This window comes from Ranitomeya imitator, chromosome 2 (genome assembly GCF_032444005.1).
Source record: "Ranitomeya imitator isolate aRanImi1 chromosome 2, aRanImi1.pri, whole genome shotgun sequence".
In the NCBI taxonomy this organism is placed as follows: domain Eukaryota; kingdom Metazoa; phylum Chordata; class Amphibia; order Anura; family Dendrobatidae; genus Ranitomeya; species Ranitomeya imitator.
Window position 1 is genome coordinate 249,062,543 of NC_091283.1, and position 15,947 is coordinate 249,078,489.

The following is a 15,947-nucleotide window of genomic DNA, read 5'->3' on the forward strand; positions in this document are numbered from 1 at the left end:
AGATGGATATGGACAGAGACAAGATGGTGGAGAGGATATTACACCTCACCCTAGAGATCCTCTTCCGGCTTACTGGAGAGGTGAGAGATTCTGATGACGTCACATTACATCATTCTTATCTATGGGAATAACAGATGGACAGAACTGGAGAGGTGAGGACTCTGGAAATGTCTGTAGTGAGATTTATTAATGTGTCTCTCCATTACCAGGATTACACAGTGGTGAAGAAGACCTCTAGTGATCGCTGTCAGGACCCTGTGTCTAAGGGATGGGGAAGACCCCTGAGCCCAATCACGGGGCCTCCACCTCACCCCCTGATCCATGAGGACATCAATGACCAGAAGATCCTAGAACTCACCTACAAGATGATTGAGCTGCTGACTGGAGAGGTGACACTGCTGGGAATGCTGGGACATTATACAGTAACGCTATGAAGGGATCGGGGGGATGACGGTATCATTGTATGTGTCAGGTTCCTATAAGGTGTCAGGATGTCGCTGTCTATTTCTCCATGGAGGAGTGGGAGTATTTAGAAGGACACAGAGATCTGTACAAGAACGTCATAATGGAGGTTCCCCAGCCCCTCACATCTCCAGGTAATAGACAGGATTAAATACACACGGCCTATAATTATCTGTATGTAAAGAATGAATTCACTCCCTGTATGTGTTTCCTCCAGATCTATCCAGTAAGAGGACAACACCAGAGAAATGTCCCCGTCCTCTTCTTCCACAAGACTGCAAGCAAGAAGATCCCAGTGCTCCTCAGGATCATCAGGTAGATGGAGAGAAGGTGTCAGGAGATCTCCCCTATGATGTGTAGACGCCGGTGAAGGTCTTGTGCTCGGTCTTGTTTTATCCACCAGTATTATATGTTTTATACTTGTGTAATGAGAACGGTGGAGATGGCAGGATTAGAGCTGATCATAGATGTGACTTCTCTATCTGTCGATGACTTTTACAATATTTGTTTCAGGGTGAAGATCTGACCCATATTAATACTACAGAGACATATGTGAGGGGGAATGAGCGGTGTGAAGAGGAGATTCCCACATATGGCTACCCAGGTGAGTAGTAACCACTAAATGCAGAGAAGTCACAGATTCTTCTCAGTCACCGGCTGTGGCTGCTTTATCGGTTGTGCAGTCCGGCCGTATTACCATGATCACCATGGATTCTAGCTGATGAATTGGGATACAAATTTGTTTGTAGGACAATATGCTCTAGCAAGTGATCTGTCAAAAACAAGTTTTAAAAAATTGATTGGTCCAAAATTTTCCACCTCCACATTTATACCAGCAATGGCATTAAAATTAGGGATGAATGGAGTAGCCGAATCTGAAGCCTCCTATCTGGGAAATTCTACATCAAGAGGCAAAGCCCCTTGGACATTGGTGTGCGCCAATTCACGAGCACTAGGGACAGCGCTAGTACTGGGCATTGTTCCCTGAGTTGCAGACATTTCCCCAGAAGTGCTATTTGTTCTTCTTGTTGCACTGGTCCTTGTGTGTGAGGATTGACCAGAATTACTGCTCATTTCTTAGCTATCATTGTCGCTGCTACTAAGCCCTTGAAATCCACATCGCCATCTGGCACTGCACTTTATTCACTGTCAGAACATAAAAGTGCCTAAGCCTCCTCTGCGCTATAATACTGACGTGACTGACGTGACCAAATTATTGGGGAGAAAATTGAGAAAAGCCTAATTCTTTAGCCTAACCCTAACTTTAGATTAAACCCTAACTATAGCACTAACCCTAACCTGCCATCTGTTTTTTTTTACTTTATAACAAGATCGCTGACTGACACAGCTGTTGCTAGCAGCACATCTAACACTGTTTCTCCTCTAGTCAATCATTGACAGGAGATCTGAGGAGAAACAGCGTTTTTATGAGGCAGATCGCCCAGGAAAGTGAATTGCTACAACAAACTTTCCTAGTGATACCTTCGTTATAAGGTACATGAGGGTCCCGATGAGCACAAAACCGCCGACCGTAGACAAACGGTAGCTAAAGGTCGGCGCTAGCAGGGCTTTGTGCAGCGCTTAAGTTTATCTACCATTGACGGTCATGAAGCAGTTAAGTTAAGGGTATCATTTCTGTCCAAGCCTATTTCCTGAGTTTTATTTATTTTTAAATTCTGTGGAAGCATGGTTGAAAAGCAATGTCTGATTTTCATTTGTTCATTTTCATCGATTTTTTAATTTATTATTACTTTTGTCAGATTCAAGTTATTTCTGTGACCATTGTGGGTTTTTCTGTCATTAAAAAGGGGGTACTAACAATTTAGACCACGTGTGTACGCGGAATGAATATTTTGACTCCACAGGCACTTTGTGGAAATTAACACGCAGTGGATGTTGGAGAGTGAAAATTACACATTTGCCATTTTATTACCCAGCACATAGTGCCCAGATTGTGCTCCAGGAGACACACTCTGCAAATTAAGTGGATTCTTCTCACTATATAATATTGCTAAATACAGGGATCCTAAATGTTGTTTGAGCACACTGCAAGACTCAGAAGTGAGAGCGGATTTTGCTGGATTGGTTTATAGAAACTTTCTTGCTTGTCAACAGCCTTTGAGCTACTAATAGTGTGGGAACCTCTGTTTTTCCATTGACAGATGATGGACCTGAGTGGGGACTTGTTTTTTGTAAGATGAGAATTGGTATTATTTTCGCCTACATAGCATTGTTTGGTTTCTTTTTATTCGATATTCGGGAGGCAGAATGAACAGTTGAACACCACACACTACTGGTTCATCCAACAAGGTTTTCTATTAGACTGTGAACTGTTATTGTCTTGGTAAATAATTAAAGTATTTTTCATAGCTTGCCATTTTTATGGACCGTTTAAGTAGAAATGTTCAAAAATATAAAACTCAAGGATGTTTTATTAAAAAAAATGGTTTTTTTTTATCTTAGCAGATGACTGTGCAAGGAGATTAGAAGGACAGCTGACATCTTCAATTTTTAAATCTGATGATTTTGAGATGCCACAAGATACAACTGAAGTGAATGCCATTACTCCAGATATATCATCATCCATTCACAGCAAAGATCTGTCATCCGATCCTATGAAACCGGTCCCATCTTCTGATTCATTACTGACTACTAAAGAAAATCAAAGTCACAAAAGAGGCATTAAAAATCAAACTGCTCCTAAAGCAAAGAAGTCATTTTCATGTTCAGAATGTGGGAAATGTTTTAACAACAAATCACATTTTGTTACACACCAAAGAACTCACACAGGGGAGAAGCCTTTTTCATGTTCAGAATGTGGGAAATGTTTTATCCAGAAATCAGATTTGGTTATTCACTGTAGAACTCACACAGGGGAGCAGCCTTTTTCCTGTTCAGAATGTGGAAAATGTTTTAAGCATAAATGGAATCTTGTTACACACCAGAGAACTCACACAGGTGAGAAGCCTTTCTCATGTTCAAAATGTGAGAAATGTTTTACTCAGAATTCAAATCTTGTTACACATGAGAGAACTCACGCAGCAGAGAAGCATTTTTCCTGTTCAGAATGTGGGAAATGTTTTAACCAGAAATGGCATCTTATTAGTCACCAGAGATCTCACACAGGGGAGAAGCCTTTTTCCTGTTCAGAATGTGAGAAATGTTTTATCCAGAAATCAGATTTGGTTATTCACTGTAGAACTCACACAGGGGAGCAGCCTTTTTCCTGTTCAGAATGTGGAAAATGTTTTAAGCATAAATGGAATCTTGTTACACACCAGAGAACTCACACAGGTGAGAAGCCTTTCTCATGTTCAAAATGTGAGAAATGTTTTACTCAGAATTCAAATCTTGTTACACATGAGAGAACTCACGCAGCAGAGAAGCCTTTTTCCTGTTCAGAATGTGGGAAATGTTTTAACCAGAAATGGCATCTTATTAGTCACCAGAGATCTCACACAGGGGAGAAGCCTTTTTCCTGTTTAGAATGTGAGAAATGTTTTATCCAGAAATCAGATTTGGTTATTCACTGTAAAAGTCACACAGGCGAGCAGCCTTTTTCCTGTTCAGAATGTGGAAAATGTTTTAAGCATAAAGGGAATCTTGTTACACACCAGAGAACTCACACAGGTGAGAAGCCATTCTCATGTTCAAAATGTGAGAAATGTTTTACTCAGAATTCAAATCTTGTTACACATGAGAGAACTCACACAGGGGAGAAGCCTTTTTCCTGTTCAGAATGTGGGAAATGTTTTAAATGGAAAGTGCTCCTTGTTAGACATCAGAGCAGTCATACAGGAGAGAAGCCTTTTTCATTTTCTTAATGTGGGAAATATTTTATTTGGAAATCATCTGTTAATAAACATCAGAGACGTCACATAGGGGAGAAGCCTTTTTTATGTTCATAATGTTGGAAAAGTTTTAACCAAAATTGAATCTTCTGAAATGGGTTGTCTCTTGTCATTCCTCATGTTTGCTGACAAAAGGATGAAACTGAACTTTATTCATTCCAAATGTAAAACTATACCGATAATTCACCCCCTGAAGGTTAGTCAGTAGGTAATAATAGAAAAAACATGTACCCCACATCTCAGTATATAGGGTGAGGTGACGTATACACACTCACTCTCCAAGCCTCTCATTTCTACGGGTTTCATCGTCGTCACCAAAGGCAACGCATCAGGAGACTATTTAATATTGACCTACAGTACAGACCAAAAGTTTGGACACACCTTCTCATTTAAAGATTTTTCTGTATTTTCATGACTGAAAATTGTACATTTATAGTTTTCATGCCTTCAGTGTGAATTAACACATGTGGAATTATATACTTAACAAAAAATTGTGAAACAACTGAAAATATGTCTTATATTCTAGGTTTGTCAAAGAAGCCACCTTTTGCTTTGATGACTGCTTTGCACACTCTTGGCATTCTTTTGATGAGCTTCAAGTGGTAGTCACTGGTAATGGTCTTCCAACAATCTTGAAGGAGTTCCCAGAGATGCTTAGCACTTGTTGGCCCTTTTGCCTTCACTCTGCGGTCCAGCTCACCCCAAACCATCTCAATTGGGTTCAGGCCTGGTGACTGTGGAGGTCAGGTCATCTGGCATAGCACCCCATCACTCTCCTTCTAAGTCAAATAGCCCTTACACAGCCTGGAGGTGTGTTTGAGGTCATTGTCCTGTTGAAAAATAAATGATGGTCCAACTAAACGCAAACCAGATGAAATAGCATGTTGCTGCAAGATACTGTGATAGCTATGCAGTTTCAGTATGCCTTCAATTTTGAATAAATCCCCAATAGTGTCACCAGCAAAGCACCATCACACCTCCTCCTCCATGCTTCACGGTGGGAACCAGGCATGTAGAGTCCATCCGTTCACCTTTTCTGCGTTGCAAAAAGACACGGTGGTTGGAACCAAACATCTCAAATTTGGACTCATCAGACCAAAGCACAGATTTCCACTGGTCTAATGTCCATGCCTTGCAATCTTTAGCCCAAACAAGTCTCTTCTGCTTGTTGGCTGTCCTTAGCAGTGGTTTCCTAGCAGCTACTTTACCATGAAGGCCTGCTGCACAAAGTCTCCTCTTAACAGTTGTTGTAGAGATGTGTCTGCTGCTAGAACTCTGTGTGGCATTGACCTGGTCTCTAATCTGAGCTGCTGTTAACCTGCGATTTCTGAGGCTGGTGACTCGGATAAACTTATCCTCAGAAGCAGAGGTGACTGTTGTGAATTCTGTTGTCAAGCTCCCTCCTGTGGTCATGAATGGTACTTCGGCTGGTTCTGTCCATGGGCTTCCTCTTGTGGTTGTGAGTGGGGCTGCGGCTTCTGAGGTTCCTTCCACAGGTGACGAGGTTAATTCGTTAGTTGGCTGCTATATTTAACTCCACCTAGATCATTGCTCCATGCCACCTGTCAATGTTCCAGTATTGGTCTAGTTCACTCCTGGATCGTTCTTGTGTCCTGTCTTCCCAGCAGAAGCTAAGTTCCTGCTTGTTTTTCTCTGGTTTGCTATTTTTCTGTCCAGCTTGCTATTTTGATTGTTGTCTTGCTTGCTGGAAGCTCTGGGACGCAGAGGGAGCGCCTTCGCACCGTGAGTCGGTGCGGAGGGTCTTTTTGCGCCCTCTGCGTGGTCTTTTTGTAGTGTTTTGTGCTGACCGCAAAGCTACCTTTCCTATCCTCTGTCTGTTCAGTAAGTCGGGCCTCACTTTGCTAAATCTATTTCATCTCTGTGTTTGTAATTTTCATCTTTACTCACAGTCATTATATGTGAGGGGCTGCCTTTTCCTTTGGGGAATTTCTCTGAGGCAAGGTAGGCTTTATTTTTCTATCTTTAGGGCTAGCTAGTTCCTTAGGCTGTGTCGAGTTGCATAGGGAGCGTTAGGAGCAATCCACGGCTATTTCTAGTGTGTGTGATAGGATTAGGGATTGCGGTCAGCAGAGTTCCCACGTCTCAGAGCTCGTCCTATATTATTAGTAACTATCAGGTCATTCCATGTGCTCTTAACCACCAGGTCCATTATTGTCCTGACCACCAGGTCATAACAGTACAGGTGGCCCAAAGTACTAATGCATCTCAATAGAGGGATAAGAGAAGTTCTGAGACCATTTTTTTTTCTTTGCAGTGTGTTTTGTCTCTCTTTTCCCCTTTACCTCTGGGTGGTTCAGGATACAGGTGTAGATATGGACATTCAAGGTCTGTCCTCTTGTATGGATAATCTCACTGCAAGGGTACAAAACATTCAAGATTTTGTGGTTCAGAATCCAATGTTAGAGCCTAGGATTCGAATTCCTGATTTGTTTTTTGGGGATAGATCTAAGTTTCTGAATTTCAAAAATAATTGTAAATTGTTTCTTGCTTTGAAACCTCGCTCCTCAGGTGACCCTGTTCAACAAGTGAAAATCATTAAGTCTTTGTTACGTGGCGACCCTCAAGACTGGGCATTTTCCCTTGCGCCAGGAGATCCGGCATTGCGTGATGTTGATGCGTTTTTTCTGGCGCTCGGATTGCTTTATGATGAACCTAATTCAGTGGATCAGGCAGAGAAAATCTTGCTGGCTCTGTGTCAGGGTCAGGATGAGGTAGAGATATATTGTCAGAAGTTTAGGAAGTGGTCTGTACTCAGTGGAATGAATGTGCCCTGGCAGCAATTTTCAGAAAGGGTCTCTCTGAAGCCCTTAAGAATGTCATGGTGGGATTTCCCATGCCTGCTGGTCTGAATGAGTCTATGTCTTTGGCCATTCAGATCGATCGACGCTTACGTGAGCGTAAAGCTGTGCACCATTTGGCGGTATTATCTGAGCATAGACCAGAGCCTATGCAATGTGATAGGACTTTGACCAGAGCTGAACGGCAAGAACACAGACGTCGGAATGGGCTGTGTTTTTACTGTGGTGATTCCACTCATACTATCTCCGATTGTCCTAAGCGCACTAAGCGTTTCGCTAGGTCTGCCACCATTGGTACGGTACAGTCGAAATTTCTTTTGTCCGTTACTCTGATCTGCTCTTTGTCAACCTATTCTGTTATGGTATTTGTGGATTCAGGCGCTGCCCTGAATTTGATGGACATGAAGTTTGCTAGGCGCTGTGGTTTTTTCTTGGAGCCCTTGCAGTATCCTATTCCATTGAGAGGAATTGATGCTATGCCTTTGGCCAAGAATAAGCCTCAGTACTGGACCCAATTGACCATGTGCATGGCTCCTGCACATCAGGAGGATATTCGCTTTTTGGTGTTGCATAATCTGCATGATGTGGTCGTTTTGGGGTTGCCATGGCTACAGGTCCATAATCCAGTATTGGATTGGAAATCTATGTCTGTGTCCAGCTGGGGTTGTCAGGGAGTACATGGTGATGTTCCATTTTTGTCTATTTCGTCATCCACCCCTTCTGAAGTCCCGGAGTTTTTGTCGGATTACCGGGATGTATTTGATGAGCCCAAATCCAGTGCCCTACCTCCTCATAGGGATTGTGATTGTGCTATCAATTTGATTCCTGGTAGTAAGTTTTCTAAGGGCCGACTGTTCAATTTATCTGTGCCAGAGCACGCCGCTATGCGGAGTTATGTAAAGGAATCCTTGGAGAAGGGTCATATTCGCCCGTCGTCGTCACCATTGGGAGCAGGGTTCTTTTTTGTGGCCAAGAAGGATGGTTCTTTAAGACCTTGAATTGATTACCGCCTTCTTAATAAGATCACAGTCAAATTTCAGTACCCTTTGCCGCTGCTGTCTGATTTATTTGCTCGGATTAAGGGGGCTAGTTGGTTCACCAAGATAGATCTTCGTGGTGCGTATAATCTTGTGCGTATTAAACAGGGCGATGAATGGAAAACAGCATTTAATACGCCCGAGGGCCATTTTGAGTACCTGGTTATGCCATTCGGGCTTTCCAATGCTCCATCAGTATTTCAGTCCTTTATGTATGACATCTTCCGAGAGTACCTGGATAAATTCCTGATTGTATATTTGGATGATATTTTGGTCTTCTCGGATGATTGGGAGTCTCACGTGAAGCAGGTCAGAATGGTGTTCCAGGTCCTTCATGCAAATTCTTTGTTTGTGAAGGGGTCAAAGTGTCTCTTTGGAGTTCAGAAGGTTTCATTTTTGGGTTTCATTTTTTCCCCTTCTACTATCGAGATGGACCCTGTTAACCCCTTCATGACCCAGCCTATTTTGACCTTAAAGACCTTGCCATTTTTTGCAATTCTGACCAGTGTCCCTTTATGAGGTAATAACTCGGGAACGCTTCAACGGATCCTAGCGATTCTGAGATTGTTTTCTCGTGACATATTGGGCTTCATGATAGTGGTAAATTTAGGTCGATAATTTTTGTGTTTATGTGTGAAAAAATTGGAAATTTGGCGAAAATTTTGAAAATTTCGCAATTTTCAAATTTTGAATTTTTATTCTGATAAACCAGAGAGATATGTGACACAAAATAGTTAATAAATAACATTTCCCACATGTCTACTTTACATCAGCACAATTTTGGAAACAAATTTTATTTTTGCTAGGAAGTTATAAGGGTTAAAAGTTGATCAGCGATTTCTCATTTTTACAACAAAATTTACAAAACCATTTTTTTTAGGGACCACCTTACATTTGAAGTCAGTTTGATGGGTCTATATGGCTGAATATACCCAAAAGTGACACCATTCTAAAATCTGCACCCCTCAAGGTGCTCAAAACCACATTCAAGAAGTTCATTTACCCTTCAGGTGTTTCACAGCAGCAGAAGCAACATAGAAGGAAAAAATGAACATTTCACTTTTTAGTCACAAAAATGATCTTTTAGCAACAATTTTTTTATTTTCCCAAGGGTAAAAGGAGAAACTGGACCACAAAACTTGTTGTCCAATTTGTCCTGAGTACGCTGATACCCCATATATGGGGGGGGAACCACTGTTTGGGCGCATGGCAGGGCTCGGAAGGGAAGGAGCGCCATTTGACTTTTTGAATGACAAAATTAGCTCCAATCTTTATTGGACACCATGTCGCGTCTGGAGAGCCTCTGTGTGCCTAAACATTGGAGCACCCCCACAAGTGACCCCATTTTGGAAACTGGACACCCCAAGGAACTTATCTAGGTGCATAGTGAGAATTTTGTACCCCCAGGTGCTTCACAAATTGATCCGTAAAAATGAAAAAGTACTTTTTTTTCACAATAATTTTCTTTTAGCCTCAATTTTTTTCATTTTCACATGGGCAACAGGATAAAGTGGATCCTAAAATGTGTTGAGCAATTTCTCCTGAGTACACTGATACCTCATATGTGGGGGTAAACCACTGTTTGGGCGCACAGCAGAGCTCAGAAGGGAAGGAGCGCCATTTGACTTTGACATACATAGTGTACATCAGGTTGGTGTGTGTGTGTTGTAGTGTACGTCAGGTTGGTGTGTGTGGTGTATACTGCACCACACACACCAACCTGATGTACACCACACCACACACCAAGCTGACATACACTACAACACACACACCAACCTGACGTAGGGTCAGGTTGGCGAGTGTGGAGTAGTGTACATCAGGTTGGTGTGTAGTGTACGTCAGGTTAGTGTGTGTGTGTGGTGTATACTACACCACACACACCAACCTGACGTACACTACACCACGCACTAACCTGACATACATTACAACACACACACCAACCTGACGTAGGGTTAGGTTGGCGAGTGTGGAGTAGTGTACATCAGGTTGGTGTGTAGTGTACGTCGTGTACATCAGGATGTGGTGTAGTGTACGTCAGGTTGGTGTGTGTGTGGTGTATACTACACCACACACACACCAACCTGACGTACACCCCACCACACACCAACCGGACATACACTACAACACACACATACACCAACTTGACGTAGGGTCAGGTTGGCGAGTGTGGAGTAGTGTACATTAGGTTGGTGGGTAGTGTACATGTGGTGTAGTGTATGTCTGGTTGGTGTGTGTGTGGTGTATACTACACCACATACACCAACCTGACGTACACCACACACCAACCTGACATACATTACAACACACACACCAACCTGACGTAGGGTCAGGTTGGCGAGTGTGGAGTAGTGCACATCAGGTTGGTGGGTAGTGTACATGTGGTGTAGTGTACGTCCGGTTGGTTGGTGTGTGTGTGGTGTATATTACACCACACACACACCAACTTGACGTACACCACACACCAACCTGACGTACACCACACCACACACCAACCTGACATACACTACACCACACATACCAACCTGACGTAGGGTCAGGTTGGTGTGTGTGGTGTAGTGTATGTCAGGTTGGTGTGTGGTGTAGTGTACGCCAGGTTGTTGTGTGTGGTGTATTGTGTATATCAGCCTGGTGTGGGTGAGTGCTGTAGTCGAATATCAGGATGTGGCTAGTACACGGACGTGTGATGAATTCTGAAGCATTCATCCAAACACAGTCCAGGTTTGTCGGGACACGTTTCACATTGGAAACGAGTTTCCCTTCTTATCCCCCTTTTATAACATACCCGGCACCTTTTTCATTTTTGCCCCTCACCGGGAAAATGTTGCCCTGGTACCATACGGGAACCTTGAGTTCCAGCAGTGCTGGGGCCCGCTCCTTCCTCGTCTCCAAACATCAGGGCCTTTATCACGCCTCCTGGAACTGAAGGAAGGTGTTGTTGGTCTGACCTGCACATCGTGATAGCACGGATGCGTTATACAATGCCATTTGTATGATGTGCACAGCCAGTTTTTTATACCACACCTTTGTCTTCCGCATGGCACTATAGGGCTGGAGGACTTGATCAGAAAGATCAACTCCCCCCATGTGTTTGTTGTACCCCAGCGCACAGTCCGGTTTGTGGACCTGTGCTGTGGTACCTCGAATGGTGGTGGCCGTGGTGCCGGGACCATGGATTGTTGTCAAGAAAAAGACGTCCCTTTTGTCTTTGAACTTGACCACAAGCATGTTGCCACTACATTGGGCCCGGCTTTCACCCTTTGGGAGAACCTGCTCAATTAGTGACAAAGGGAGACCCCTCTGGTTTCTGCGCACGGTACCGCAAGCAACGGTAGCTCTGGCAGAGAGGGATTGAAAGAGTGGGATGCTTGTATAAAAGTTATCAACGTACAGATGGTAACCTTTATCAAGCAGTGGGTGGACCAAATCCCACACTATTTTCCCACTCACCCCCAGAGCAGGTGGACATTCTGGGGTCTGGATCCTGGTGTCCTTTCCTTGATAAACTCTAAAGCTGAGAGTGTACCCTGAGGTACTCTCGCAGATCTTATAGAGCTTAATCCCGTACCTCGCCCTCTTGCTGGGCAGGTACTGACGGAACTGAAGCCTCCCTTTGAAGTGGATGAGGGATTCATCCACACAAATTTCCCTTTGGGGAATGTACACTTCAGCAAACTTGTTGCTGAAGTGTTCGATGACCGGCCGAATTTTGAACAGTCTATCAAAATTCGGGTCATTGCGGGGAAGGATGTCCGTGTTGTCCCTAAAGTGGAGAAATTTATGAATCACCTCAAAACGCTTGCGAATCATAACCATGCCATATATTGGAGTTTGATATAAAATATCAGTACTCCAGTATTGGCGAAGCTCTGGTTTCTTCACAATTCCCATGTGAAGGACCAGTCCCCAATATTTCAACATTTCTGCAGTCAACGAGACTCCAAGCAGAAAATGATGAAACTGGGTTTTGGGCAAAAAATTGCAGGGCATATAAGTTTGTTTGCTCCACCATGAGACTGACGATTGACTCCGAGAAATAGTCTATTTCCCTGAGGTTGGCAGTCTCAAATTGGATTCCTGATTGGGGAATGAAATCAGGAATCCGTGGAGCAAAATTTTCAGGGACGGGGGTCCAGGTGGGGGTACTAGTGCTAGGTTGGGTGTGACTAGCACTAGGTTGGGGGTTACTCACACTTGGTTGTGGGTCTTCTCCCCCGGCCTCCGACTCTTCTTCCCTGGGCTCCGGCTCTTCTTCCCTGGGCTGCGGACGATTTCTCGTCCTGCGACTTCGTGGTGGTGGTGGCGAGTCCGTGTCACTGGAGGAGGAAGAGTGGGAGGAATAGAGAAAGGTAGGGTCCTCTCCCTCACTATCAGCTTCGGAGGCAATAAAAGAATATGCCTCCTCTGCCGAGTACAGCTTTTGTGACTGGGACGAGCGGGACATTGTGTGTGCGTGCGTGTAAAAAAACTAAGCTTTATTAGTGTGCGTGTGTGTATGTGTGAGTGTTTAGTGAAACTTTACTGCAGGAGGGGGCTTTCAGGCGTGGGGGGCTGAGGAGATGCAGGAGCCGGCAGCAGCAGTAAGGGGAGCGATCAGCAGGGCACGGGAGCGATCAGCAGGGCACGGGAGCGATCACGCGGGAGCGATCAGCAGGGCACGGGAGCGATCACGCGGGAGCGATCAGCAGGGCGCGGGAGCGATCACGCGGGAGCGATCAGCAGGGCGCGGGAGCGATCACGTGGGAGCGATCAGCAGGGAGCGGGAGCGATCAGCAGGGCGCGGGAGCGATCACGCGGGAGCGATAAGTGGGGCGCGGGGGAGCTGTCAGGCGAAGGGGCCTGAGGAGACGCAGGAGCTGAAAGCAGCAGCGCGGGGGGGGGGGGTTGATCAGGGTGATCACTGGGGCGGGTGATCACCGGGGCGAGGGCAGGAGGTGGCTGTCAGGTGCGGAGGAAATGTGGGGGCAGGGGAGATGTAGGAGCCTGCAGCAGGGAAGGGCGATCACTGGGCAGGGGGGTGATTTCCGGGGTGTGGGAGGGAGTGGAGGTCGGGAGGGGAGATCGGACGGCGGGGGGAGCGGGAGGCAGAGAGGGGGAGTACCGGAAAGCGGACAGGCGGCGATCAGCGGACCGGAAGGAGGACAGGCGACGATCAGCGGGGCACGGGGGAGCTGTCAGGAGAAGGGGCCTGAGGAGATGCAGGAGGCGGCAGCAGCAGTGGGGGGGGTGATTAGGGGGGCAGGGGGTGATCAGAATGATCACTGGGGCAGGTGATCACGGGGGGGGCAGAAGGTGGATGTCAGGAGCGGGGGGAAGGAGGGGGCAGGGGAGATGTAGGAGCCTGCAGCAAGGAAGGGTGATCACTGGGCAGGGGGCTGATTTCTGGGGTGTGGGAGGGAGTGGAGGGGTTAACGGATGGCAGGGGGGGGATCGGATGGTTGGGGGAGCGGGAGGCAGAAGGGGGAGTACCAGAAGGCGGACAGGCGGCGATCAGTGGACGGGAAGGCGGACAGGCGGCGATCAGTGGGGCACGGGGGAGCAGTCAAGCGAAGGGGCCTGAGGTAATGCAGGAGCCAGCAGCAGCAGGGGGGAGTGATCAGGGGGGCAGGGGGTGATCAGAGTGATCACTGAGGTGGGTGATCACGGGGGGGGGTCAGAAGGTGGCTGTCAGGAGCGGGAGGGGGGGAAGGAGGGGGCAGGGGAGATGTAGGAGCCTGGGTGATCACAGGGCAGGGGGCTGATGTCTGGGGCGTGGGAGGGAGCGCAGGGGTTAACAGACGGCGGGGGGGGGATCGGATGGTGGGGGGAGAGGGAGGCAGAGGGGGGAGTACCGGAAGGCGGCAGCAGCGGCGATCAGGCAGCAGGGGGCGATCAGGTGGCGGCGGCGATCAGGCAGCGGGCGGCGGCGATCAGGCAGTGGTGGCGGCGGGTGCGGCACGCAGGGACCTCACTCTCCAGCTTCCACGGAAGGGATGAAGCTGGAGAGTGATGTCAGACATGTTTCACTCCGCCCCTCCACCGCTGATTGGAGTGAAAGCGTCACATGGAAACTTTCTCCAATCAGAGCTGGAGGGGGGTGAAACAGAGGGCACAGGAGCGATCGTGGCCACGGGGGGCAAAGCCACCCCCCCTGGGGTCAACTAGAGGTCCTCACGTACCTGCGGGTCGGGTGACATTTCATTGACCCCGGTCACCCAACCCGCAGGAACGCAATCAAACCATGACGCATATGCTGCGTCATGGGTCAGAATGGCACCGACTTTCATGACGCAGCGTATGCGTGAAAGGTCGGGGGGGGGGTTAAAGTCCAGGCCATTTATGATTGGACTCAGCCGACATCTGTGAAGAGTCTGCAAAAGTTCCTGGGCTTTGCTAATTTTTATCGTCACTTCATCAGTAATTTTTCTAGTGTTGCTAAACCGTTGACTGATTTGACCAAGAAGGGTGCTGATGTGGTCAATTGGTCTTCTGCGGCTGTGGAAGCTTTTCAGGAGTTGAAGCGTCGTTTTTCTTCTGCCCCTGTGTTGTGCCAGCCAGATGTTTCGCTTCCGTTTCAGGTCGAGGTTGATGCTTCTGAGATTGGAGCAGGGGCTGTTTTGTCGCAAAGAAGTTCTGATGGCTCGGTGATGAAACCATGTGCCTTCTTTTCTAGAAAGTTTTCGCCTGCTGAGCGCAATTATGATGTTGGCAATCCAGAGTTGTTGGCCATGAAGTGGGCATTCGAGGAGTGGCGTCATTGGTTTGAAGGAGCCAAGCATCGCGTGGTGGTCTTGACGGATCACAAGAATTTGACTTATCTCGAGTCTGCTAAATGGTTGAATCCTAGACAGGCTCGTTGGTTGCTATTTTTCTCCCGTTTTGATTTTGTGGTTTCGTACCTTCCAGGCTCTAAGAATGTGAAGGCTGATGCCCTGTCAAGGAGTTTTGTGCCCGACTCTCCGGGTGTTCCTGAGCCGGCGGGTATTCTCAAAGAGGGGGTTATTTTGTCTGCCATCTCCCCTGATTTGCGGCGGGTGCTGCAGAAGTTTCAGGCTGATAGACCTGACCATTGCCCAGCAGAGAAACTGTTTGTCCCTGATAAATGGACTAGTAGAGTTATCTCTGAGGTTCATTGTTCGGTGTTGGCTGGTCATCCGGGAATCTTTGGTACCAGAGATTTGGTGGCTAGATCCTTTTGGTGGCCATCTTTGTCGCGGGATGTGCGTTCTTTTGTGCAGTCCTGTGGGACTTGTGCTCGGGCTAAGCCCTGCTGTTCTCGTGCCAGTGGGTTGCTTTTGCCCTTGCCGGTCCCGAAGAGGCCCTGGACGCATATCTCTGTGGATTTTATTTCGGATCTCCCTGTCTCTCAAAAGATGTCGGTCATTTGGGTGGTTTGTGATCGCTTCTCTAAGATGGTCCGTTTGGTACCCTTGTCTAAATTGCCTTCCTCCTCTGATTTGGTGCCATTGTTTTTCCAGCATGTGGTTTGTTTACATGGCATTTCGGAGAACATCGTTTCGGACAGAGGTTCCCAGTTTGTTTCAAGGTTTTGGCGAGCCTTTTGTGCTAGGATGGGCATTGATTTGTCTTTTTCCTCGGCTTTCCATCCTCAGACAAATGGCCAAACCGAACGAACTAATCAGACTTTGGAAACATATCTGAGATGCTTTGTTTCTGCTGATCAGGATGATTGGGTGTCCTTTTTGCCTTTGGCTGAGTTCGCCCTTAATAATCGGGCCAGCTCGGCTACTTTGGTTTCGCCATTTTTCTGCAATTCTGGTTTCCATCCTCGTTTCTCTTCA

At 46.6% G+C, this 15,947-nt stretch overlaps 1 protein-coding gene across 1 annotated transcript in view; it reads left to right on the forward strand.

Moving 5' to 3' along the window:
* LOC138666354 (oocyte zinc finger protein XlCOF8.4-like) overlaps nt 1-15,947 on the forward strand; it is a 137,088-nt gene that overhangs the window by 5,014 nt on the left and 116,127 nt on the right. The window contains exons 3-5 of the mRNA XM_069754582.1: nt 2,929-3,086; nt 3,468-3,647; nt 3,804-4,044. Coding sequence (XP_069610683.1) covers nt 2,929-3,086; nt 3,468-3,647; nt 3,804-4,044 — 579 coding nt within the window. The remainder of the gene's footprint in view (nt 1-2,928; nt 3,087-3,467; nt 3,648-3,803; nt 4,045-15,947) is intronic.